The 24,648-nt window shown below is 55.2% G+C and overlaps 8 protein-coding genes across 8 annotated transcripts; 6 read left to right on the top strand and 2 right to left on the bottom strand.

Annotated features, from left to right (window-relative positions):
• Positions 1–22: 22 nt before the first annotated feature.
• On the top strand, positions 23–1,200 carry G647_02481 (uncharacterized protein; the record flags this gene model as incomplete). The annotated part of the gene is made up of 4 exons (XM_008726830.1): positions 23–85; positions 353–790; positions 870–952; positions 1,014–1,200. The coding sequence occupies 4 exons, from the start codon at positions 23–25 to the stop codon at positions 1,198–1,200; spliced, it is 771 nt and encodes a 256-aa protein (XP_008725052.1).
• Positions 1,201–1,286: 86 nt separating this feature from the next.
• Positions 1,287–2,282, bottom strand: G647_02480 (ribosomal protein S15; the record flags this gene model as incomplete). Its single annotated transcript, XM_008726829.1, has 2 exons — positions 1,287–2,188; positions 2,237–2,282. The coding sequence occupies 2 exons, from the start codon at positions 2,280–2,282 to the stop codon at positions 1,287–1,289; spliced, it is 948 nt and encodes a 315-aa protein (XP_008725051.1).
• Positions 2,283–2,546: 264 nt separating this feature from the next.
• On the top strand, positions 2,547–3,505 carry G647_02479 (40S ribosomal protein S0; the record flags this gene model as incomplete). The annotated part of the gene is made up of 2 exons (XM_008726828.1): positions 2,547–2,719; positions 2,818–3,505. 2 exons carry the CDS (start codon positions 2,547–2,549, stop codon positions 3,503–3,505), a joined length of 861 nt encoding a protein of 286 aa, XP_008725050.1.
• Positions 3,506–6,078: 2,573 nt separating this feature from the next.
• G647_02478 (uncharacterized protein) lies at positions 6,079–8,022 on the top strand (the record flags this gene model as incomplete). The annotated part of the gene is made up of 1 exon (XM_008726827.1): positions 6,079–8,022. The coding sequence occupies one exon, from the start codon at positions 6,079–6,081 to the stop codon at positions 8,020–8,022; it is 1,944 nt and encodes a 647-aa protein (XP_008725049.1).
• A 940-nt stretch (positions 8,023–8,962) lies between these two features.
• G647_02477 (3-phosphoshikimate 1-carboxyvinyltransferase) lies at positions 8,963–13,789 on the top strand (the record flags this gene model as incomplete). The annotated part of the gene is made up of 1 exon (XM_008726826.1): positions 8,963–13,789. One exon carries the CDS (start codon positions 8,963–8,965, stop codon positions 13,787–13,789), a length of 4,827 nt encoding a protein of 1,608 aa, XP_008725048.1.
• Positions 13,790–14,329: 540 nt separating this feature from the next.
• G647_02476 (uncharacterized protein) lies at positions 14,330–16,564 on the bottom strand (the record flags this gene model as incomplete). Its single annotated transcript, XM_008726825.1, has 1 exon — positions 14,330–16,564. One exon carries the CDS (start codon positions 16,562–16,564, stop codon positions 14,330–14,332), a length of 2,235 nt encoding a protein of 744 aa, XP_008725047.1.
• A 721-nt stretch (positions 16,565–17,285) lies between these two features.
• Positions 17,286–21,347, top strand: G647_02475 (uncharacterized protein; the record flags this gene model as incomplete). Its single annotated transcript, XM_008726824.1, has 1 exon — positions 17,286–21,347. The coding sequence occupies one exon, from the start codon at positions 17,286–17,288 to the stop codon at positions 21,345–21,347; it is 4,062 nt and encodes a 1,353-aa protein (XP_008725046.1).
• A 1,453-nt stretch (positions 21,348–22,800) lies between these two features.
• G647_02474 (uncharacterized protein) lies at positions 22,801–24,565 on the top strand (the record flags this gene model as incomplete). Its single annotated transcript, XM_008726823.1, has 6 exons — positions 22,801–23,027; positions 23,097–23,518; positions 23,652–23,841; positions 23,952–24,072; positions 24,190–24,351; positions 24,476–24,565. 6 exons carry the CDS (start codon positions 22,801–22,803, stop codon positions 24,563–24,565), a joined length of 1,212 nt encoding a protein of 403 aa, XP_008725045.1.
• Positions 24,566–24,648: the final 83 nt, after the last annotated feature.

Here is a 24,648-nt window from a genome sequence, read left to right as displayed (position 1 = left end):
ACCTCAACTGTGAATAACCATCATGGGCTGCCTTTCGGAGAAAGTGGTCGTCGTGACTGGTGCGGGAGCCGGGTTCGGGAGAGGTGTAAGTAACTTTCCACGACAGCTCTTCTGTAGTACGAGTTCTGGAGTTGTCACGCCCTTGGTTGCTCCTCGGCGAGGAAGAAAGATAGAACCCCAGTGGGAGGCAAGTGTGAGAAGAAAAGACGTAATTACTCCCAACCTTGAGCGCAATCAACATATATGAGCATATATCACACGCAGTACATATATACATCGAACACCGCTCCCGCAAAGTGGCGACGACGCGTCCAGACAAACGCAGATCTAACACAAGCTCCATCCCTTTCAGATCGTCCAGAGACTCACGGCCGAGTCCGCCACAGTCCTCGCGGTGGATATCAACGAAGAGGCAAACGAGGAGACCCGCTCGCTCTGCTCCCTGAACCCGGGCGCCGTCGGCACCCTGAAAGCCGATGTGACCCAGCTGTCGGCCTTGCAGAGCATCCTTTCCGAAGCCCTTTCCCTAGGTAACGACCGCCTAGACGTGGTGGTCAATTGTGCGGGCGTGGTGCATCTTGCCGGGCCGAGCCACGAGATGGCCGAGGACGAATTCGACAGGGTCTTCCGGGTCAACGTGAAGCCGCTGTATCTGAGCACCAGGGTCATTGTGCCGTGGTGGAAGGAACATGAAAAGAAGGGCTTGTTCATCAATCTAAGCAGTATCAGCGAGCCGCGCCCGCGGCCCAATCTGGTGTGGTATGCGAGTAGTAAAGGCGCCGTGACAGTGGTGGGTTCCAGCTCTTGGGGACATGGGGCGAGCACGCGGTCCCCTTTGCTGATGCTGAATGCTGATAATGCTGTTCCAGGCAACAAAGGGTCTCGCGGCGGAATATGCGGCCGATGGAATCAGGTATAATTGTATTCGACCGGCCGTTGGGGAAACGGCAATGTGAGTACTCTGAAGGTTTCATTTCATGCCCTTCAGAAGACGAGAAGCTGAATTCACACAGGCTTGGAAGAGTCCTCGGCGGACAGGATACACCCGAGGGTCGTCAGAAGTTGCTGGGGACGATCCCCCTTGGTCGGGTATGCCAGCCAGCTGATGTTGCGAACATGGTGTGCTTCCTTGCGTCAGACCAGGCAGAATTTATCACTGGGGCGGCATTTGATGTTGACGGAGGGCGAGGCGTGAGCTGAAGACCAAATCGGAAAAAAATGTGCCCACCGATACATGGACATGTTTTGCGGCTTGATTGTACAATCTTCGGGTCGGACACGATATTTTACAAGCTGATCTCCCCTTTCCACATGGCGTCGTTGAGACCCAGCTTCTCAACAACATTCTGCCATCTTGGGCCCCCTCTGTCCTGCCTCCTAAGATACGCCATCAACTTCTGTCTCTTGTGGACCATCATTCTCAGTCGACGTTTGTTGCTCTTGTCCTTGTTCGCCTTCAGGTTGTTCGCCAGGATATTGATCTTCGCCGTCAAAATCGCAATCTGGACTTCCGAGGACCCAGTATCTGCTCCAATCCTCTTAGCAGTGGCAGTGGCCTCCGCACCTGCATTCCCATTTTTTACGGCCTCCTTGCTTTGGAGCCGCGGTGCTAACACCCCGTCGGTGTTGTGCCGGCCGAACTCCTCAATGCACCTCTGGATGTTGATCTGAGTCCGATTCTTGCTGCTTGCGTTTTCCAGCGAGGCGATGGCCATCAAAGCTCTGGAAGCATTCTCGTGGGAAGCTGCGTGTTCTTGTATTCTTTGGGCGAGTCTTTCTTCCGCTCCAACGAGCCGGTGAGATTCTGGCAGCGGCTCCGTGAGCCACCTGGAGTGCTCAAGCGTCTTCTGCACGTCTTCTGGCTTGAGGAAATAGTTGAGGTAGGACTCTCGAATCGTTGCGATCGGGGCATTCGGCTGTAGCGAGTTGATGAATGGAGTGGGTCGTGACTTGACAGGGTCGCCCTCCTCCAGCTTGCGCTCGGCCTGTAGAATCCTTTGCCGTGCTAAGTTTGCTGATTTGCGCTGCCGTGCTTGAGCCAGGCGGTAAGGGTCAAGGTGTTTCCTGACTTTTCGCTTCTTCGCGCGCTTTGCTTCGAGTGGAGCTGTGGTTGAGAAGAGGCATGTTGAGCACTTTGTCAGTGCTTGACTCCGTGTCGCGGAGGGCAAGCTCTGGAGGAGACTGGTCACTAGTTGATTGTCAGTAGCGGATTACAAGAAGTTGATAGGCAACCAACAGTTGAAGATGCTGCTTGACACAGCGGTGGATATCCGCGGCGGCATGCTTGACGATGTTCTGTCGATGGAAATTCAATGCAGTCTCGTGTCCCAAGTCTCGATAGCAAGCACTTGAACTTCTGCCGCAGAAAAGTATCTCCGAACACGTTTTGACCAATGGGAGACTAGCGCTGTTTCGCGCCAAGATTTCGAGATCCCACACACAGATTTCGACTCTTTGCGATCCGATCAGCTTCGACTTCTCCAACCTCACCACCTCTCGCTCTCTACAACTCGCCTTTCGGCTGATCCAAGAACTCAGTCGCAAACATGGCGAGCCCAGCAAACCTTCCCTCCATCTTCAATCCTACATCTCAGGACATTGAGATGCTGCTTGCGGCTCAATGTCACTTGGGATCCAAGAACCTGCAGGTTCACATGGAGCCGTACCTGTGGAAGACTCGTCCTGACGGTATCAATGTCATCAACATCTCAAAGACCTGGTAATGAGAGACCCTCAGCGCTGTACCTGTCTGGAACTGCAGTGCTAGCGATATTGCGCTCTTCTGAAACCCCAACTGACCACCCGTCCTTCGCGCAGGGAGAAAATCGTCTTTGCGGCGCGCATCATCGCCGCCATCGACAACCCGGCCGACATTTGCGTCATCTCCGCCCGTCCCTACGGTCAGCGCGCGGTGCTGAAATTTGCCGCCCACACCGGGGCCGTCGCCATCGCCGGTCGCTTCACTCCCGGTAACTTTACCAACTACATCACACGCTCGTTCAAGGAGCCGCGCCTGATCATCGTCACCGACCCGCGCACCGACGCCCAAGCCATCAAGGAAGCCTCTTACGTGAACATCCCCGTCATTGCCCTCTGCGACACCGACTCGCCTACGGAGTTCGTCGACGTCGCGATCCCCACGAACAACAAGGGCAGACACGCCATCGGTCTGATCTGGTGGTTGTTGGCTCGCGAGGTGCTGCGTCTGCGAGGTACGCTCCCCAACCGTGAGGTTGAGTGGGATGTCGTTGTGGATCTGTACTTCTACCGCGATCCTGAGGCCGAGGAACAGAAGGATGAGGAGAAAGTGCCCGGAGTGGAGGAGGCTGGTCCCGCTGCCGTTGACCGTGGATTCACCGACAACGCAGACTGGACGGGCGAGCCTGGTACTGCGCCGGGTATTGAGGGTGCGCCGCAGGCTGACGCCACCTGGAACGATCCGGGCACCGGTGGTGGTGACTGGGCTCAAGAGGCTACCGGTGCCGGCGCTGCAGCTGGCTGGTAGGGTGCTGGTCGTGCGATATGATTCAGGGACGGGTTTCGAAATGCGTGACCTGAATCCTACCGTCTCAAGCCTCCACACTTGCCGATCAAACAACCGCTCCGCCAGCTTTGCAACACATACAGTTCGACATTCACAGATCACCCATGTTCCAGAAGAGACGTTCACGTCAAAATACGACAGACTTACACCCTCCCACCACGCACTCGACACCACAGCACTGCATACAAGGCCAAAAGTCTCCCGCACTCATGAGGGAAAGATCCTTTACCTGGAGATCACTCGTTCTGCTTCGCGTAAAGGGAAAGCCCTGTGTGGGGGATGAAGGGATGTACTTGACAGTTGCCCAGCCTGCATGTAGCAGCTTGTGTGGCTTGTGCTCAAGCACACGAGCTCCTGTGGGCTTTGAAGCTCACAGGGTGCAGCTCGCAGATAGGAAGGCTCAATAAGACAAGAATCCGAACGAACACGCATTGCCCATTCCAGTCCAAATTTTTTTTCTAATGCGGTTTCGCGATCCTAAGTACTCGTCCACTATCTCCGGAGTATAGCCTCGAATCCAGTACTCTTACAATATTGCACCTCGATTATGAAATGTTTGTCTTTCCCCCAGTATATTATTTCCAGACATGCCAATGGCATGCTGCCACTCTATTTCCATGTGACATACTATGCTCTTCCGCAGCGTGTTCAGATTGTACAATCAGCTCTTCGCTCAACTTCCACTCTGGGCCGATGCGGTTCTGGTAATGACTTTCGGGATCGCACCGCAAGACTCGCAGACTTGGATAAGTGTGTGTAGCGCAGCTTGGCCAAAGGAGGCTTGCGGACAGAGTGAGCGTCAAACGGGCCGGGCACCAGAAACCTAGCGATAATGACGACGAGCTTTCTTGGGATTCCTAGCGTGATTACGAGGATCTGCAGCGTTGCATTGCGCGCGAGTGCAAACCTTGGGTCGTTCCAGGGTGTGTCTGGCGAAATCCCAACCACAACCGGGGCAATGACGAGATTGGACAATACGCAGCGGAGGAGAGGAGTCAGTCTGATCGGGTTGGCGGTGAATCATCTTGTGCGACAGAAGGCCGGTCCTGCAAGCGAATTCCTAGTCGAGTTGGTTCGGTAGATCGAAGAGGAAAGCTTTCGATTCCTGTGTACTGTGCCGTCTGTGTTTGTGTTGATGAGAGACGCGGAAGCATTGCTGGGATCGAAAGGAGACTATCATGCTCGACGACCCCAGTATCCTCCTTGGTCGGTTCATCCTTGACGCGCCCCCGAGACATTGAACGAGGCAGCAGCTCGACTGCGTGGTGATTTCGCTGCCCATGGCATCTCGCTGAAGGATCCAGGTCCAGTCAAAGGGGATTGACGGTCGGAGAGAATCTGCCAGAGATGTTGCTTCAGCTGCGCAAAGAGCCGACGATCTCTGTTGTTTTCTCGGGGCAGTTTACCAGGACACAATGGTCGAAGGGGTCAGCTCGCACCTACCTCGTATTGAGCGAGACACGGACAACAATGTTCTCTTGGTCTGCACTATCTTATGTCGGCACAGCATAGGTTCTGGAACACCAGACCCGAACTGCGAGGGCAAGTGGTGTAGCCACAGTGTCCATCTTTATATGCTCATCAGGAAGTCTCCTGATCAAGACCTTACAATAGGGTTCTCATTATAGGCTGTCTCACATCGTCAGTTTTCAAGTCTTTGGGGAGATGCACACCGAATACGAATATACATAGGGATAACTGGTACCGATGCCAGAGACCTCAAGTTTTAGGTCGAGGCTGTTCGAAATGAATCTTCTTTCAACAATGGCCATTGACGCGTCGTGTCACACTGAAACACCTCTCAAGAACGAATTGGTGAGTGAAGAGTTGCGGAAGAAGACAAGTAGTGCGCCCAGGATCGCCCCGAAGCGCCCTCTCAACCTGCTCGGATTGTTTAGACCTATTCATCACGTTCAGTTTGTTGTTCTTTGGTTGACTTATGGTGACACGACGCTTGCGACAATGAACGCGAAGTGTTCCGAGCTCAGTAGTGTTGCTGTTTTCTCAGCACATCTCCCTCCTTGAGTCCGCACTTTTTGACTAAGAACCGGGTCTTCTACCAGCTAGCGTTGGACATTCTCTCTCGGGGTGAATGTCCCAAGTCATGCGATCAGTCGTTGCCGCCCCCGATGTTGCCCCCCCTGTTCCCGCGATGAGGCTGAGACAGGCGATGCCATTATGGGTTAAGACTTCGACTCTGGCGTCCACTCAGGCGACGTGGCAGGGACGTCCAGCCGCCGATCGCCCAGACACTCGAGGTTCGAGTCGCCTAACATACGAGGTAAAGAACGGGTTGTCCCGCAGGCAGGGAAAGGGAGCAGATCTTCAGCCGCCAGAGGCCATGTCTCTGTTCTCTCCTCTCCTTTGCATTCACACATGCCTCATCTGTTGCAAGCATGGATAGTCTTCTTGGGTGGAAACCTCGACGCGTCTACTGAGTTGAACACCGGCAGTGGTCCTCCGGCTGTCAGGGCGGCGGTCCGTACCCACGCAAATCCTTCCCCCGCCCGTCAGAAGCTTATCGAACCGTTGGCATGGCGTCTTCCGCCGACACTGCCGCTCCAGAAGGTCCGCTGTGGGCGCCGTGGCATGTTCTGCGCCATTGGTCCCCGTTCAACATCGACGCTCTTGGTCTCGTTACCTTGCTGGGAGCTGAAGAGATCAATGCGGCTGTTGGACGACTAGTTGCCAGCGCCTACCTAGAGTATCTGCCCTTGCTCGGCGCATATGTCATCGCTGGCGATCGATTTACTGAGAAATCGGCGGGATGGAACCTCTACAACATCTCTCAAGGCATTCACACAACCGACCTTGCTGCCTGGCTGACCCGGTGGATGCTCTCGCAGAATTTCGAGGCCACCCGTAACTATGTAGTGTGGACGGTCACGCCGCCGAGATCGCGAAAGAACGACATAATCGTTTCGGTTCTGATTGGCTTTGTTTTGAACGGCTTCCTCGTTGCGTTGACCATTCTGTCGGCGGACTGGTATGGCTTCGCCAACGCCCTGGCCATGATCGTCTCCATCATTGTTCGTGTCTATGTCATTGGCCAGCAGCGCCTCGCCATGGATGCCATGATCGACAAGGCCGTCGCAAATTTCGGGCCCCCAACGGGTGATTCCTACGAGGCCCGTCGTTACGAATACAAAGCCTGGAAGCACGAACACATAGGCCGAAAGAACGGCGGTCTGAGACTTCGAAAACCAGATCCCCCGACGCCAAATGGCGGAAATCGGTCCAGTCATAGTGACTCGTCCAGTCCTACGAATGGGCACAAGCAAGCAGTCCACCAGGTCCAGGCTGTGGCGGCGCACCAGAAACCGAACCCGAAGGGCCAATTCGGAATGGTCTGGGAGGGCAAGCCGATCAAAGTCCTTATCATACAATCTGACTCGAAAGCCGTTACCTTTGAGATGCCGAATGAGCTGGTCATACCGCCATCACTGTTCATCGAGGGACCGATCATCCTGAACCCCAGGACCTATTTCGTGATGAGATCGATCGGATGGCTTGCCTTTGCTGTGCACATTGTCGCTATTGGCATGGCGGACTTGGCCACCCAAATATACACGGTGTTGCTGATCGTTCTGCCGACGTTGTTGCTTATCAAGAAGACTGGATGCGACGACTCGGAATGGATAAACACCTTTACCGGCTGGAAGAGTGCCATACTACATAGGCATGGTAAAGCCAGCAAGCACAACGGAAACCAAAGCGCCGCAGAAAAGGCGGATGCGAAGAAGTTCCGCAACATTCGCGAATGCTGGATCGGCTCCCGCCTGAAAGCGGAGGTGTACGAGTGGCCAGAGGCGTATGAATTCCACGAGGAGGTCAACGGAAACGCCAAGAAATGGGTCAGTGGTGGCTCGCCACCAGGAGAGGACCGGTCCAAGAAGCGACAAGATCTCTACGCCTGGCTGGCGCTTACGCGGGACGAGGAAGAGAGCATGGACAAGTGGGACCTCTTCCCCCATATTCGCAGTGGCAACAATTCATGGTGGGAAACGTACAAGAAGAAGAAACACGCACTCAAAGAGGGTCGCGACGCCATGGGTCCGCAGTATGTCGAATCCCGGACAGTAGGCCCTCGAAGTTCCCAGGACGACTACACGAAGCCCTTCAACAAACCGAATAGGCTCGCAACGGAGGTGATTCTAGGCGTTTCGGACGGAGCGACGAGCGCGCCTCAGCCTCAGCTTCCAGCTCAAGCTCCCAACCCGTCTTCCCCTCTGCATCATCCTCCGCCCCAGCCTCGCCATACCGGCTCAGTCACAACAACCAGTTCTGCGTTTCCCGCCAGCAGCGACGCGGCTGTTGCACAACTTGCCACTCACAACAATGCCACAGTGTCTTCCCCCGAGGCCTCACTTCCTCGGGTCAACACACAGCCCAGCACGACGGGCTCTGTGCAGATTGATCCTTCGACCACCATGACGCAGTCGCCCACCACCATGGAGGCGACGGATGAACAACCCTGAGGTCCGACGACGGATCCTGACGTGCAACGACATGTGACATCGACCGGCCCTGGATATGAATTGAGTTGAGCGGTCCAGGAATTGGCTACGATCTTCAGGCAGGAAATGACAGCGCTACCGCAAGATAAGGTGTTCTGTAGGAACTTAATTTGGGAAATAATGCCAGGACGGAACATTCAGAACGTGTTTTATAGCGTGTAGATCTTCCGTCCGTGTGTTTTGTGTTCGATTTTCCAGAGCGACGGACGGACTCCAGGGCCATAAGAATCGATTCCATCTTTGCGTGGTATCCTTGGTCAGCGTAGGGACATCCACTGGCATGCTATTTTCCACCACGGGTTTTCCGAGCTTGCGGCCTCTATCAAGGACCCAAGTTGCGCACCCAGAAGTCAGACGCTCACGATTTTCTCGCTTCCTTCTTTGACCCAACGTATCAGCGTTGGCGAACTCATGGTGCTTCGACATGACCAGGCCCTTGGACAGCCGAGGATGTGCATGAAGCTGTGCTGTCGCCGACTGCGTCACCAGATGTTGAGCATTTCACGGCCCAAAATGGAGGACCGGGCAGGCTTCTCGTCAACAACCAGTCGTTCGAACCCAGGTGAGCTCGATCACATCTACTCCTGTCGCAGTGGGTCCCATGAGGATGGATGAGCGGATATTGGTCCATTCGCGCCTCGGCCAATGAATACCCTTGGTTGATTGACGGAAGGGGTTTCTTAATTAATTCCTACTTGCACACGCACACACCGCAGATACTCCGCATTTCAGCCTCGACTCGAGGCTTGAGGCGCTAATGCGAGGCTGTACTAGTGTTAGCGCTAGTGCTTTAACGGGCGGCGCCAAGACATGAAAATAATCTCAAGCTCCGATGCCGCTTCTGTTCAGTGTTTGCTTCTGAGGCAGTCTACTCAAGTCTGCGTCTTCTTCATGCGCGAACATGTCACTTGTCAATGGGACGGCGAAGGAGGTGCGAGTAAGCCTCCTCGGTAAAGAGAGCATAATCATCAACTTTGGACTATGGCGCAATTATGTGGCCTCGGATTTACTCACGAGCCTTGAGTCATCCACTTATGTTTTGATCACCGACACCACTCTGGGATCGTTGTATGTCAGATCTTTCCAGGAAGCATTCGAGGCAGCATCACAGCAGAAATCGAGCCCGTCACGGTTGCTGGTGCATCAGATCCCGCCTGGTGAGAGTTCAAAATCTCGACAAACGAAAGACGATATCGAGGATTGGTTACTCAGCCAGAGCCCACCATGCGGTCGAGATACAGTTATCATTGCTCTGGGAGGCGGCGTTGTCGGCGATTTGACGGGCTTTGTTGCGGCGACTTATATGCGGGGCGTCCGATATGTACAGGTTCCAACAACGTTGCTCGCCATGGTCGATTCGTCTATTGGTGGCAAGACAGCTATCGACACACCTCTAGGCAAGAACCTCGTGGGGGCTATCTGGCAACCACAGCGAATCTACATCGATCTCGAATTTCTCGGAACTCTGCCTCGACGAGAGCTGATCAATGGCATGGCCGAAGTTATCAAGACCGCTGCGATTTCCGACGAGGAGGAGTTCATTGCACTTGAGCGCAACGCGGAACGTATTATGGCTGCTGTGAATGCAGACATCAGCAAAGGTGCCTCTCGCTTCAAAGACATCGAGACCATCCTCATTCGAATTATTTCTGCATCTGCGAGTTTCAAGGCCCACGTCGTGACCATCGACGAGAGAGAAACTGGCCTTCGTAACCTGCTGAACTTCGGACACTCGATTGGGCATGCAATGGAAGCTTTCCTGACGCCTCAAGTGCTACATGGCGAATGTGTTGCGATTGGCATGATCAAAGAAGCTGAACTCTCACGCTACCTCGGAATCCTCAGCGGAGTTGCAGTCGGCCGTCTGCAGAAGTGTCTCACAGTATATGGCTTGCCAACACGGCTTGACGACGAAAAGGTCCGGAAGCTCTCCGGTGGCAAGGTCTGCACGGTCGACGGCATGCTCAAGAAGATGGGCGTCGACAAGAAGAACGATGGCGCAAAAAAGAAAGTAGTCCTCCTGTCAGCGATTGGCCGGACTTACGAGCAGAAGGCCAGTGTTGTCTCGGACACTGATTTGCGGGTTGTGCTTTCCCCTAGCGTCGAGGTGGTCCCTGGCGTGCCACGAGATCTCAGCGTCGTCTGCGTTCCTCCAGGCTCAAAGAGCATTTCAAATAGAGCTCTCGTCCTCGCCGCTCTTGGCCAAGGCACCTGCCGAATCAAGAACCTGCTCACCTCGGCGGATACCGAAGTCATGCTGGAAGCACTGACTCGGCTTGGAGCCGCGACCTTCTCCTGGGAAGAGGACGGTGAGGTCTTGGTCGTGAACGGCAACGGTGGTCGACTCGAGGCCACCGAGCACCCACTGTACCTAGGCAATGCTGGCACGGCTGCGAGATTCTTGACATCGGTTGCGACACTGACGCGACAGAGTCATGTGGCATCAACAGTTCTGACTGGCAATGCTCGAATGAAGCAACGGCCCATTGGTGACCTTGTCGATGCATTGAAGGGTAATGGTGCTGGGATCGAGTACATGGAGAGCAACGGAAGCCTTCCACTCAATATTGCAGCTTCAGCCGGCTTCAATGGCGGCGAAATCAAACTCGCAGCGAAGGTATCATCGCAATATGTCTCGTCTTTACTAATGTGTGCGCCCTATGCGAAGAAACCTGTCAGTCTCAAACTGGTAGGGGGCAAGCCTGTATCACAGCCCTACATTGACATGACGATCGCAATGATGGCTTCTTTTGGCGTGCAAGTCCAGAAGTCAAAGACGGAGGAACATACCTACCACATCCCGCAAGGCACCTACAGAAATCCGGAAGAATATGTCGTGGAAAGTGATGCCAGCTCCGCAACCTACCCTCTCGCCATTGCCGCGATGACAGGCACGACGTGCACCATCCCAAACATCGGCTCAGCGTCTCTTCAAGGTGATTCCGCCTTTGCCATAGATGTCCTGCGACCCATGAGGTGCGAAGTCAAGCAGACAGCTTCCTCAACCACAGTGACAGGACCACGCAGTGGCAAGTTGCTACCTCTACCAAATATCGACATGGAGCCCATGACCGACGCCTTCCTGACAGCTTCAGTCCTCGCAGCAGTAGCACAAGGAAGCAAGTCAAACACCACACGCATCTACGGCATCGCGAATCAGAGAGTAAAAGAGTGCAATCGCATCCAAGCGATGGAAGACGAACTGGCCAAATTCGGCGTCACTTGCCGGCAATTCGACGATGGTATCGAAATCGACGGTATCGATCGCTCGCAGCTACAACAACCGCCCGGAGGCGTCCACTGCTACGACGACCACCGCGTCGCCATGAGTTTCAGCGTTCTCGCTCTCGCAGCCCCCCAGCCTACCCTTATTCTCGAAAAAGAATGCACGGGAAAAACATGGCCCGGTTGGTGGGACACCATGGCCCGCCAATTCGCCGTGAAGCTGCAAGGTGTCGAACTCGAAGCGGCCACCACCTCGAGCGCGAAGAAACTAGATAGAAGCGCCGCCTCAATTTTCATCATCGGCATGCGTGGCGCCGGGAAGACAACCTCCGGCCGATGGGCTGCTCGCTCACTCGGCAAGAAATTAGTCGACTTAGATACAGAGCTCGAAGTCCGCGAGCGAAAGACCATCCCCGAGATCATCCGTGAGCATGGCTGGGATCATTTCAGGCAGGTAGAGCTTAACCTGCTCAAATCCGTCATGAGGGATATGTCGAACGGTTACATCTTCGCCTGTGGCGGCGGCATCGTCGAGACGGCTGAAGCCCGCCAACTGCTGATCGATTGGCATCAAAAGAAAGGGCACGTTCTGCTCGTGGAGCGGGATATCGCCGAAGTGATGGATTTCCTGCAGATCGACAAGACCCGCCCGGCCTACGTGGAGGACATGATGGGCGTATGGCTGCGGCGCAAGCCATGGTTCGAACAGTGCAGCAACATACTCTACTACAGCCAGAGTATCCCCAACGAGCAGATGTCCGAGGCGGCCGAAGACTTCGACCGGTTCTTGCAGTTCGTAACGGGCAAGACCGATGTTCTCTCCAAGGTGAAGCAGAAGTCGGAGAGCTTCTTCGTTGCGCTGACATTCCCGGACCTGCGACCCCATCTGAGCATTCTGCCGGAAGTCTGTCTCGGCAGCGATGCGGTGGAACTGCGCGTCGACCTGCTCAAGGATCCAAATTCGCCCAACGACATCCCCTCGGCGGATTATGTGACGAGTCAACTCTCCCTGCTCCGCGCGACAGTGCCCTTGCCCGTAGTCTTCACGATCCGCACGCTCGCACAGGGCGGCAAGTTCCCGAACGATGCACACGCCGAGTACTTGAATCTCTGCACGTTGGCCATGCGGATGGGCGCGGAATTCGTCGACGTGGAGGTCGCGTCTCTCCCGGAGAACATTCTGACCAAACTCCTGGCGTTCAAGAATAATTCACAATCCAAAGTCATTGCCTCGCATCACGACCCGCAGGGGATGTTGTCGTGGTCACGGCCCGGCAGTTGGATCCCCATCTACAACAAATGCATACAACACGGGGCCGACATCGTCAAGCTGATCGGCGTCGCGGGATCGCTGGACGACAATTTCGCGCTCCGCCGGTTCAAGCAGTGGTCCCACGGCCAACATCCTGACCTCCCGCTCATCGCCATCAACATGGGCACGACGGGCCAGATCTCGCGCATCCTCAACGGGTTCATGACCCCGGTGTCTCATCCCAGCCTCCCCTTCAAAGCCGCCCCGGGACAACTCTCGGCGCAGGAGATCCGGAGAGGTCTCACGCTCGTGGGCTCCATCTCACCCAAGCAATTCTACCTCTTCGGCTCGCCCATCTCAGCGAGCAAGTCGCCGGCCCTGCACAACACGCTGTTCCACCACACGGGACTCCCGCACGTGTACCAACTCTGCGAGACCACCGACCTGGAGGTCATCAAGGCGACGATCCGGCGAGCGGACTTTGGCGGCGCCAGCGTCACCATCCCGCTCAAGCTGGACATCATGCCGCTGCTGGACGCCGTGGACGCGTCGGCCCGCCTCATCGGCGCGGTCAACACCATCGTGCCGACCGGCAACAACACGCTCACAGGCTACAACACTGACTATCTCGGCATGGCGGACTGCTTGCGCGGGGCCGGCGCGTCCGCGGCCCTCGGCGACGCCGACCCCTCGGCCCTGGTCATCGGCGGCGGCGGCACCGCCAGAGCGGCCATCCACACGCTCCACTCGATGGGATACCAGCCGATCTACCTCCTCGGACGAAACCACGGCAAGATGATCGAGCTGGCGCGGTCGTTCCCGCCAGTCTACGACCTCGTCGTCCTCGACGCGGCGCTCGGAGGGGACGCCGTCGTCGACAAAATGACTACCACCAACACGACCGCGGACGCGCGGCCCGGCCTGCCCGTCGTCGCCATCGCCACCATCCCCGCCAACATCCCTATCGATCCCGTCCTGGGCGAGGCGCTAAAGGCCGTGTTCACGCACTCGAAACGCAGCGCGACGAGCTCGGCGCCCAAGGGACAAGGCACGTCTCCTCCGGCGCGCACGCTCCTCGAGTTGGCGTACAAGCCCGCGAGGACGGCCGTGATGGAAATGGCCGAGCAGCTGGGCGGGTGGCGGACGGTGCAGGGGCTGGAAACGCTCGTCACGCAGGGCATGTGGCAGTTTGAGTTGTGGACGGGGATTCGTGTCAGGGATCTGGGCGGGCCGATCAGTCGGGTGAGTTAATGGTGTTCCTCTTTGTTTTTCTTTCGTCCCGTACCGTTCCTTTGGATCATCGTGTTCGGTTTTTTTTGGTGTTTTTTTCTGACAAACGTGCCTTTGCTGACGTTGTGGTTGTTCGCTTCTTTCGTGTAGGAGGTTGTTCTTGGTCCTGGTGCCTAAGATGCGCGAGGTAGGTCGCTCGCTCGACCATACACGGCTCGTAGAGTCGGTGAGAGTCGGTCTTCTGTCACTTCGCTTCGATCTATCGATTTATCGTTGGGAAGGCAGGCAGGATGATAAATGATAGAGCACACGTAGCAATAAAAATAAGGTAGATGGAAAAGTCGTGGAAGATGGAAGATGAAGAAGAGCTAATTAGCCAGGTGCGTGAAAAGGGATAAATGGCTAGATGGTCTGAGATATCGTTGTATTGTCAGTTGCTCGATCACTTGAGTGACACGTCTGATTGTTGAGCTCGTTCTTATAAGCACGGTTACTTTTGGGACGCCATCCAACCCTATTTTTACACAATTATTTCATGCTCCTGCGGAATCGTCACTCTCATCACCCATGGTTTCTCCTGTGCTCTTCGATCTGCCTCTGCAGAGCCGCCGCAACGGTTGGGTTGTTAGCCCAAGCTCCAGACAGGTAGGTATTTTGTCCGTCGCCTGCGGTCGAGTTTGCACCATAGGAGGGTTGAGGTGGAGACTGATGTTGATGCTGATGTTGGGATTGATGTGTCTGCTGTTGATGTTGCTGCTGCTGATGCTGGAAGTTGAAGTTGTGTTGGAAAGGTGGTGGAGGAGGGAAGCCCGGCATGCCCGGAGGTGGAGGCGGGAAGGAGGGGAATGTGGAAGCCGCTGGGAACCCGCGGCCGAAGTTGAATGATACATTTGGTAGTGGTGTGATGGGCGAGGGGGTCATCGGCGGGTATGTGACGCTTTGCGGTGTTATGGACGGTGTGGTGGGAACGTTGATGTTCGGGATGGGTGGCGCTGTGAAATGGTTCTGGTGAGAATAGCCGTGTTGTTGTGGAAAGCCGTTCTGTTGATGGGCTGAAGCATTATCTTGATTGAAATGATTGTCGCGAGGCTGATTGAAGCCACCGCGACCACGATTCGATCGAAACGCGCCTCGTCCTCCTCTGCCGTATCCCCTGCCACGCCCGCGAAAGTCGCCGCTTCCCCTAAAATGTGACGGTGGTGGCGGTGGTGGCAAGGCATGTGGTCCGCCACGTTCTGGCCGTTGTTCTCCTCTGGCCATCATGTCCGTCAAGTCAGCGGGCCGCTGCAGAGGCGTATAGCCATCTTCGGTGGTGCTGGGCATCGAGACATCATCGTAGTTCATCTCCAGGGAGCCACTGCCGTAGGCTGAGCCGTCAGCACTGCCAGAGCCGTTGCCGGTATAGTGTCCTCCTCTACCCCCACCACCGCCACGATGTGCTCCCCTGAGAAATTTAGGGCCACCGCGACCTCCTCTGCCTGTAGTCTCCAACGACCGACCCTGCCTTTTGGCTTTCATCTGGCGTTTGTGCTCGGCCTCGGCTTCGTCATCCGAGAACTCCATCTCGTCGTCACCCACTTCTTCGTCATGGAAATTGGATGCGTCGCTTCCCTTGATGGCCTTTAAAGGAAGAGTAAAAACAAAGGTCGAGTGGTCAGGAACATAATACACCGTCGTTCCAGACTCCCACAGGCCAGCTTCTTTGATAGCGTCATCGTTGGTGAATCGTATGGTGTATCTGGGTTCCTCGACTCGCCCGATCAAGTCGGCAACCACACCCACGACCGATCGATCTTTGAGACATATCAAGGAGCCAGCCTCTAGGACGCGATACTCCCCTGACGTCTTGGCCTTGATAACCACTGTACTCTCGACCACAAACTCCACGCTGCCTAGCTCTTCAATCTTCATGTCGTCGGTTACGACGATGTCAGGCTTGGGGATGACTTCTTCCATGCGCTCATTAGCCGTCCGCAGTGGACCACCTTCTTTCTTCCGTGGTCCCTCTTCATCGTCGGATCCGCCGTCAGCCTGCATGAGGATTCGTGCGGCCTCCTCGGGATCTAGCATGGCATAGTCACCGTCAGCGTCATTGTCGCTGTCCTCTTCTGAGGAGCTGTCGTCGGAGGAAGTATCGGATTCTGAGGAAGAGTTATATGGTGAGGAGTCAACTTCCCACTCAGCGCCCCCGGCTTCTTCAGGTACGGCCGTTGGTTCTGGGGGTATGGCGTCCATAGAATTGTGATCGACGAAAACAGGAGCATCCATCGCATCCCCCACGGCCGATACGGAGGGATTGGTACCTGGGACGACCTGTTCAGTTGTAGCGGGTAGAAACCCGTCCGTCAGCTGCATCGGCTCCACGGCGTTATGCACGACACTTGCTGCCATCTCTTCATTTGCAGTAGTTGTCAGGTCATGACCATCAGTGCTGGCCAAGCCTTCATCTTTGCCCCCTGTTGAAGCGCCAACATGGCTCACAGACAGCGAGTCTTCGACTCTCGCGGGAGGATTCGAACTGGACTCGGCCTCGACCTGCTGCATCAACACGTCTAGGAGTGAATTCGAAGGTGGCTCCTCCGACGCTACGTCTTGAGGCTTGTTTTCCCTCGACTGCACCGTCCCCACGGGCTCCAGCTCTTGCTCCTGCGCTTGCGCTGAAGGGTTGTGTTGGGGTTCAAGTGCGCCATTGACTGCGGGTAAGGACTCAGGATGGTGGACGTCGGGTTCGGTCGCTTCTGGCGAGGCCGTCCTCTGGCGCTTGGCCGGAGAGGTGGGGAAGTCTTCTGCGTCCATGCTTTGGAAGCGAACGATGAAGAGATCGGTGCAAACCGTAGAGATAGGAAAGAACCCAGCCTTCAGAAAAACTACAGCGACAAAATAGTGTGATAGTTTCCTCGCCTCCAAAAAAGTTTCAGAGAATTGAAATGCGGAGAAATTGATCGTAGCGTAGCGGAGCGGAGCTTGCCGCGTGCTGTGTGAGTGGCTCAGTGGCTGCTTCAGTGCAGCGAGTGCTTAGGCTAGCCTCCCTGCCTAGTGGATGGTGCCCCGTGCCCAATGCGTAGTGCCTAGAACCTCCTCGCAGGTCTTTCGGCCCCTAAATTAGTTAAGCGAATACAGCCGCCACCGCCTGGGTGCCGCCTTTTCTCCTGTCCGCATACAGCTGCTGCCTTTCCACGCTCTACTCAGAACACGCCCAATCGCGCGAATGTTACCACAAAGCCTCAAGCCTGCAGCCTGAAGCCTCAGCGCTTGTACTTGCGGTCTCGACCAGGCTTGGGAGCTCTCGAACGGCGCGGATGTTTCAGGTCCAACCAACATGGGAATGTCTCGCTCGCTCCTCTTTCAGTCCTCTTCATCAGACTGGGGATAACATGCCAGCCGTCAATACAGCAACGTCTTCAGTAGGTACAAGTCAGAGCTTACAGCCTCTTCTCGTGCGTTCTCTCGTCCGCACACGAGCAACTGACGCAGCTGAGACCATCCGTCTCACGAGGTCCTACTTGTGACAGCAGAAATGGCAGACTCACTAGCACAGGCACTGCAATCGCTAACGCTGGTTCGGCAACTGATAGCCACTGGCACTCTCGGCCCCGATGAGGAGATCGAGGCTCGTGAGGCGTCGGCTCAGATAGCAGAAATGCTCTTCAATGCCAGCCGCGACCCGTCTCGCCTCACGGAAGCCACTCAGCATTATCAAGCCATCATTCGCCTGCTCAAGACTCCTTCGCAACGACGAGCCAAGTTCCTCGACAAGCTGGCGTACCTGGAAATGACCGTCTTTGACGTGACCAAATCCATGAACGTGCTTGATGATTCCATTGCCCACTCGAAGCAAGCAAGAGATGAGGCTCTGCCAACAAATACTTCCTTGCTGCGTACAATCTACGAAAATCTGGGGTACAGCGTGTCGCACAGAGCGCAATTGAAGGATGACTCCGCGGATCTCGATGAAGCCATCACCTGTGGCAGAGAAGTCCTCAGACTATCATCGCCCGCCAATGTGGAACATCAGCTCAGCACGAATAACCTGGCTGCTCGGCTACACGCTCGATACAAGATGCATCATCGCTCGGTCGATGCAGAAGAAGCCCTGTCGCTGATCGAAGAACAACTTCAACGTTTCCCGCCGAGCTCGCCTCAGCATGCCGCGGCACTGCTGGTGAGGGCCTACATCCTACACGACAGATATGAACAGACAAAGGACATACAACATCTTGAACACGCTATCGTCGGCTTTCAGGTCGGTTTGCAGACAGTCGGGAAAACACATGAGCGGGCCCCAGAGATCCTCCGCCTACTAGCGATATTGCACAACCAGAAGTACACTAAGACAAATGCCATTGCCGATCTGGCAGCTGCCGTCGAGTACTCGAAGGCCAAGCTTCAGCTGATACCACGCACCTATCAGACTCGACCGGACCACGTCGCGGACTACCTGACCCATCTTGTGGAGTACATCCTGGTGGTAGACTCGTTGGCGACAGTAGAAAATGCACTCGAAGAAGCTCGCGCATTACGAGATGAAGTACAAAAAGCACATACAAAGCGACACTCAACCAACCTGTCACTAACTGGTATCCTGTCCCAGCGATGTCTATTATCCCACGATGTTAGGCACTTGCGCGAGGTCGTTGCCTTCGCGTTGGACAGCATTAAGGCATGGAACGAGAAGCTCAACATCACCCAACCAAAGGTCCCCACGGAAGGTCTAATTCGTTTTTCTACGTGCCTGAGAGAGATTGAGCTTGCTCCCGAGGAAGCCCCTGTAAGACATCAGGCTCTTGAGCAACTCTTCAAATGGCATTCGGTTGTCCATCAATCTCGCACGCCGCTCGACAGTATGGTCCATACGGCGCATCGTCATGGCGACGAACTCAATGTCTTCTCCCGCAATCTGGAATCCAACGAACGGCTTTCGGAAGAGCAGATCAGATCTGGTATCGAAGTGCTGCAGAACGAAACGAGTGCAAACAATGCCGAAGATGGGAACAGACGAGCCCGAGTGCGCGCCTTCAACCGGGACGATCACATCGACCCATTCTTCGGCCATAGGCAGCTGGCAGTCGACCCTTTGCGCAAACGAATCATCATTTCCATGGAGGGCAACGTCAAGAGCGTCTTAGGCTACAGCGATGACGAGGAAGAACCAAAGTCGTGGGCTGAATACGAAGCTCGAGAAGCCCGACTCGAACGTGAGAGCTTTGAAAAGGACAAAGAGCAAGGAAAACCCCCCAATCCTAAACTTTGCCGGGTATGCAGATACGTCAAGCTGCTCAAGCCTGCGGAACCTGGCGCGACGTTTACCTGGAATACTCAGCAATACTTTCCCTTTGGGACATTTGCTCAGCTGCTCACCAGGAAGCACTGTTCCATCTGTCGCTTGGTGTTATCCCTCTGTTCAGCGGACGAGGGGAGCTCCCTGCATCCGCAACTGGCTCAGATTGATCGAGAGATTCAAGGCACACAATTTCATGCGCAGAAACTCCCTTCTGGCGAGATTCTGCTGGGCGTGGAATATGGCATGATGACTGTTGGAGCCTTGAGAATCGTCAACCACAGAAATCTGCCAGCAGCCGTGAGACAAACAACACGAGTATCCAGTTTGAGATCTGTCCTCGAAAATGCGCATGGAGCTGGACTTCCGATTGACCAAGGAGATCAAAGAGTAGACTTCCAAAAAATACGTGGCTGGCTCTACGAGTGTCATAGTCACCATGGAGAACTCTGCAACAATCTGGGCGACAGTCACAGATACGCCGGTGACATACCATTGATTCTGGTTGACGTTCAGGACAACTGCTTGGTCTCTGCGACATCCGCAGAGAGGTATTTGACTCTCAGCTACGTCTGGGGGAAAGTTGACATTGCCACTACCACGATCGCCTTGCTCAAGGATCGCCTGCAAAAGTCGAGCTTGGATCCGTCAGAGTTCCCTAACACAATAAGGGACGCGATGACTGTGGTTCGAGCCATGGGCGAGCGGTACCTATGGACCGATGCGCTTTGCATAATCCAGGACGATACCGTCAGACGCAAACGAGATATAACGCGGATGGATATCGTGTACAAGAAAGCATTCGCTAACTTGGTGGCCCTCTCCGGTACTGATGCCAATGGCGGACTACCAGGTGCTACAGCCAATTCAAGATCTCCTCAAAGGATTGAAGTGCTCGAAATCACCAAGGGCTCCACGGATCTGGCCTTGCGAGACGAGCCCGGCGCCGAGACAGAAGCGGTCTGCATCGTCGCCACTCCCCATCCACTCTCCTTTGCTCAGACAAGCTCGATGTGGAATACGCGTGGCTGGATCTTACAGGAACAGACGCTGGCGCGTCGAAACATCTACTTCTCATCCAGTTATGTGTATTTTCAGTGCAACGAGAAGATCCTCTGCGAAGTCACCTTGGAAGGGAAGTATATCAACAACTCCAAGGACGACGAGAACGACGATGATCAGACGACCGCCATCACTATCAAGAACCCAGTCTCAGAGCTCAGGAAGCTACGTGGCATCCCGCCACAGGATCATCTAGAAGGGGTCTTCAAGGCCTACAGCGAACTGGTGGAGATGTACACGACACGCAACTTGACGCTGCCAACGGACATCTTTGATGCGTTCTCCGGAATGCTCTCAGCATTCAAAAAGGAATTCAAAAGCGAGACTTTGCATGGCCTCCCCATTGCCGTCCTTGACCTGGCCCTTTTGTGGACTCCAACCAAGACGCTGAAGGAAAGACCTGGGAGGAAGCCAACAGACACATCTCCATCTCCTGCGGCCTCGTCCATTCCGTCGACGCCTGCAACAACGGGGCATACTTTCCCAACATGGTCCTGGGCAGGCTGGATCGGTGGTGTTGACTACCGCCTTTTACCACTAGACAAAGAACCCCCTCCTGAGTCGCTCATTGCAGAAATTTACATCCTTCGAGCCGGCAAAATACTCCGCCCGGGCGGGTACCAGCGGCCCTGTCTCGACGAGACCGCCAAAGCCTCACCCGAACTCTTGAGGGCACATTTCGGCCGCATGAGCGTAGAAGTGCGACAAGCAACGCCAGATACCACGCTGCACCTGTTTGTCCCTCACGTCTTGAACGCCGGATTCTCCGTCTACGCAGGCAGAGCACCGGATTACCTGAGTAGCGTTCGACACGTGTATTTGCAGACGAAGCAGGCTGTCGTGCGCATTCACGACAAGAATGGCAAGCACTGCGGTATTCTCTTCGAACATATGGACTACCATGCTTTGCTCGAGCGGATCTCCTCCTCGTCTTCCACAGACGCGAAGATTGTCAGACAAAACATTGAGATGCTGCGCACGCTGAATGATAAACCCCTCGTCGCGATCTCGCAGACCAAAGATATGTATGGAGACCGCGCCGCCCTGAGCAGGGCTGAGGGCGATATCAAGCGATTCGATCCCTATGAGTTCCCCACGAAGGGGCCGGGTAGTGCGTTGATGAACGTCCTGGTCTTACAATCTGGCGACGGTGTATTTGAAAGGATTGCTGTCGGCCAGATTCATATCAAGGCGTGGCGAGAGGCAGAACCGAGGAGGGCTTGGGTCAAGATAGGGTGAGCCGAAAAGGCGATGGGCCATGCGAGTAGCTGGCGTCCGGACTTCCCATCACCATTCCCATTTGGCTGAAGGGCGCTCGCAGTTGGCCATCTTGATCGACGAAGCTGAAGGACTGGAAGCTTGTTCCGCTTGTAGCGAGTGAGTTTTGTCTCGCAGGACGTTGTGCGGTGGCTGTAGAAGCGCGGATTTCAGGCATTTTGCTGGCAACATTGCGGCTAGATTGGTAACCAACGAGCTTTGCCCCTGTCAGAGAGCGACTTGGCGGCATTTGAGAGCGTGACTCTAGGCCTCATTCTCGTCCGTGACTAGCGAGGTCCCGTTCGTCGGTCGCTTGACCAAACAGGATCATGACAAGGTAGACGAACTGTCGATGGAAGATCCACCTACCTGCCGGGCCCAGATTGTGAGCCTGCAAAAATCGCCTGAGGCTGACGATGGACGACGAGACTGATTGATCCTGTGCATCACAACCCGGGAACAAGCGTTGCATTCCATGGGCATTGTGACTAGCTCCGAGCACTTCGAGTTAGAAGCGGAACGGTCCTCTGCGACAAGAACGCTGTGCTGCTTAACCGACATGCGTTAGTCCATCTTGAAAGAAGGGATGGCCAGTTCGCCCAGCAGCTGAACATGCAGGAGTTCATTACGAGACTGCAGCTTTCGAAAGGGGGGGAACTCGGCGCAAAGAGTCTGGGATTCCTTTCGGTCAACCACCGGCTCGCTAAGCCGCCCGCTCAGTTTGGATGGAGCATGTGACATAACCTGGAGATTGGACACGGACAAAGCTATAGAGGAATGGACGGCCGGTGAGATGGACGCGATGAGGTACATTGGGAGGGAAGTGGTGGCCTACCACGCTATGGAAGCAGCGTAGGAGCAGCCACGAGAACACGGCCAGCGTAACTGTCAGAACGCTACTCTGTCATTGAAATGATCGCAAGCAACAATTCAATCTGGATGGCAGGTCCAGGTGCAGCTCGCAGGATGGTGTTCCAAAGGAATACGGAGTACCTCCCTCTACATGGCTTGCGGGGAGTCTGGCCCCACACAAGACACGCAGCAGATAGTAGGTACGAAGTACGAACATGTGGAGGGGACGAGGGTGGGATGGAGGAGGGGATCCGTGCCTTCTGCCATCTGATATGCCGGTCTTAGGCTGACTTGGCCCAACCTACAGCAAATATCAAAGCGAATGCGAGCAGGAGACATACACCAGAGTCTTGAGGGAACAGAGTCCGCTCGAGTCGACCCAAACCACCTTCGATCAGCCAGCAATGGTCGAGGGGCATTGCAGGTACTGGCCTGAGTAATCGTCCGTCAACGTCCCACTTTGTCGTCAACGGTAGATCTAGTCAGCGGCTTACCTCCATCACCATTGTACTCGATCTCCCCCATTACTTCCTAGACTACCACCACCTTCATTCCTGCCTGCTTGTGTTGCAAGAACCACATCATGTCAGGCTACGACACAATCCCTCAGGGGGCAAATATACAAGTGGACAAGTTCACTCTGTCCATTCCGGATCAAGAACTCCAGGATTTCAAAGACCTACTCCGGCTTTCCAAACTAGCTCCAAAGACATATGAGAACCTCCACGCCAACGCCAAGGATGGCAAGTTTGGCGTCAGCCACGAATGGATGAGCAAGGCCAAAGACTTCTGGCTGAACGAATACGACTGGTATATCCCTCTCTTACCAGACGATGCTTGCAAGGCCACCGCGAAACATGCTGACGATTGACGATCCAGGCGTGCGACCGAGAAGCACAACAACTCTTTCCCCAACTTCATCGCCCACGTGAAAGATGACAACGGCGATGTCTTCAAGATCCATTTCATCGCTCTCTTTTCCAAGAAGGAGAACGCCGTGCCACTGCTCTACATGCACGGCTGGCCCGGTAGCCACTTTGAACATCTCGACATCTTCGACCTGTACCGCAACAAGTACTCGCCCGAAGAGCTACCCTACCACACCATTGCCGTTTCGCTGCCTGGCTGGACGCTCAGTTCGGGGCCTCCCTTGGACCGCGACTTTGACACCGAGGACATTGCTCGCATCATGAACAAACTCATGATCGGTCTAGGGTTTGGGAGCGGCTACATCTGTCAGGGCGGTGATATCGGCTCCTTCACGTCCAAAGTGATTGCCGGGACGTATGACGAGTGTAAAGGTGAGCTCGGAGGGTGATCGAAAAGCAGGCCAATGCTGACACAAGGCTATCCCTAAAGGTGTCCACTGTGAGTATCCCGGGCAATGGGAAGCACTGAGCGTCCAGCTTGGAACTTGGCTAACCAACCACCCAGACAACTTTGCCGTCGCTGGCGAGCCGCCGAAAGATGTAGACGAGAGCAAAATCACGGATACGGAGAGACAAGGCATGGAACGGATGAAGGCATTCTACATGACCGGCAACGGGTATGCGCGAGAACACGGCACCAGGCCCGCGACCATCGGCTTCGTCCTGGCGTCGAGTCCACTCGCCCAGCTCGCGTGGTAAGAATCACCGGCAACCCTCGGTGTCCATCCGCTCCTAAACCCATCCATCAGTGAATGGACATGCTCCATGGACGAACACGAGTACTGATGTCGACATCACCGCACAGGATCGGCGAGAAATTCCAAGAATGGACCGACGAAACCCCTCCTCTGACGCAGATCCTCGATTCCATCACCCTCTACTGGTTCACCGAGTCCTTCCCCCGTTGCATCTACTGCTATCGCGAGGTATGGCGAGCCGCCCATCCCAGAATCAGAATCAGACTCAGACTCCCAAGTCCCCCAATAGGGGATCACCCTCTCGTCAATCACATGCTAATTGATAACCCCCCGGGGGTTGCTCAGTTCTCCGTCCCCGGCAGCCGCGGTCTACCGCACGGTAATCCAAAATATAACAACGACAAGCCGGTCGCGTACTCGTGGTTCCCGAAGGAACTGGCGCCCGTGCCTAGAGAATGGGTCGAAAAGCAGGGCCACAAACTTGTCTTGTTCCGCCAGCACAAATCGGTGAGTGGTGACCGCCACGCCCACTTCCGGGAATAGAATCCCGCGCAATCTACCTCTACACCCACGGCCCGGCTGGCTGGCTTGTTACTTGTAGCTAACGTGGGAGCTCGCGCTCGATCGCTAGGGAGGCCACTTCGCCGCCATGGAGAAACCGAAGGAAATGCTAGAGGACATGGAGGAGTTCATCAAGACAATCGGCTGGCCTGTGAAGTGAGAGGTGAGAAAGTCGTGAAGTGCCCGAGCAACAGAGTCGTTGACCGTGGATTCTAGCGCCGGTCGCGCCGAAACAGCCAAGGC

Source organism: Cladophialophora carrionii (assembly GCF_000365165.1).
Source record: "Cladophialophora carrionii CBS 160.54 unplaced genomic scaffold supercont1.2, whole genome shotgun sequence".
NCBI classification, from domain to species: domain Eukaryota; kingdom Fungi; phylum Ascomycota; class Eurotiomycetes; order Chaetothyriales; family Herpotrichiellaceae; genus Cladophialophora; species Cladophialophora carrionii.
This window is presented reverse-complemented; position numbering and strand designations above follow the sequence as displayed.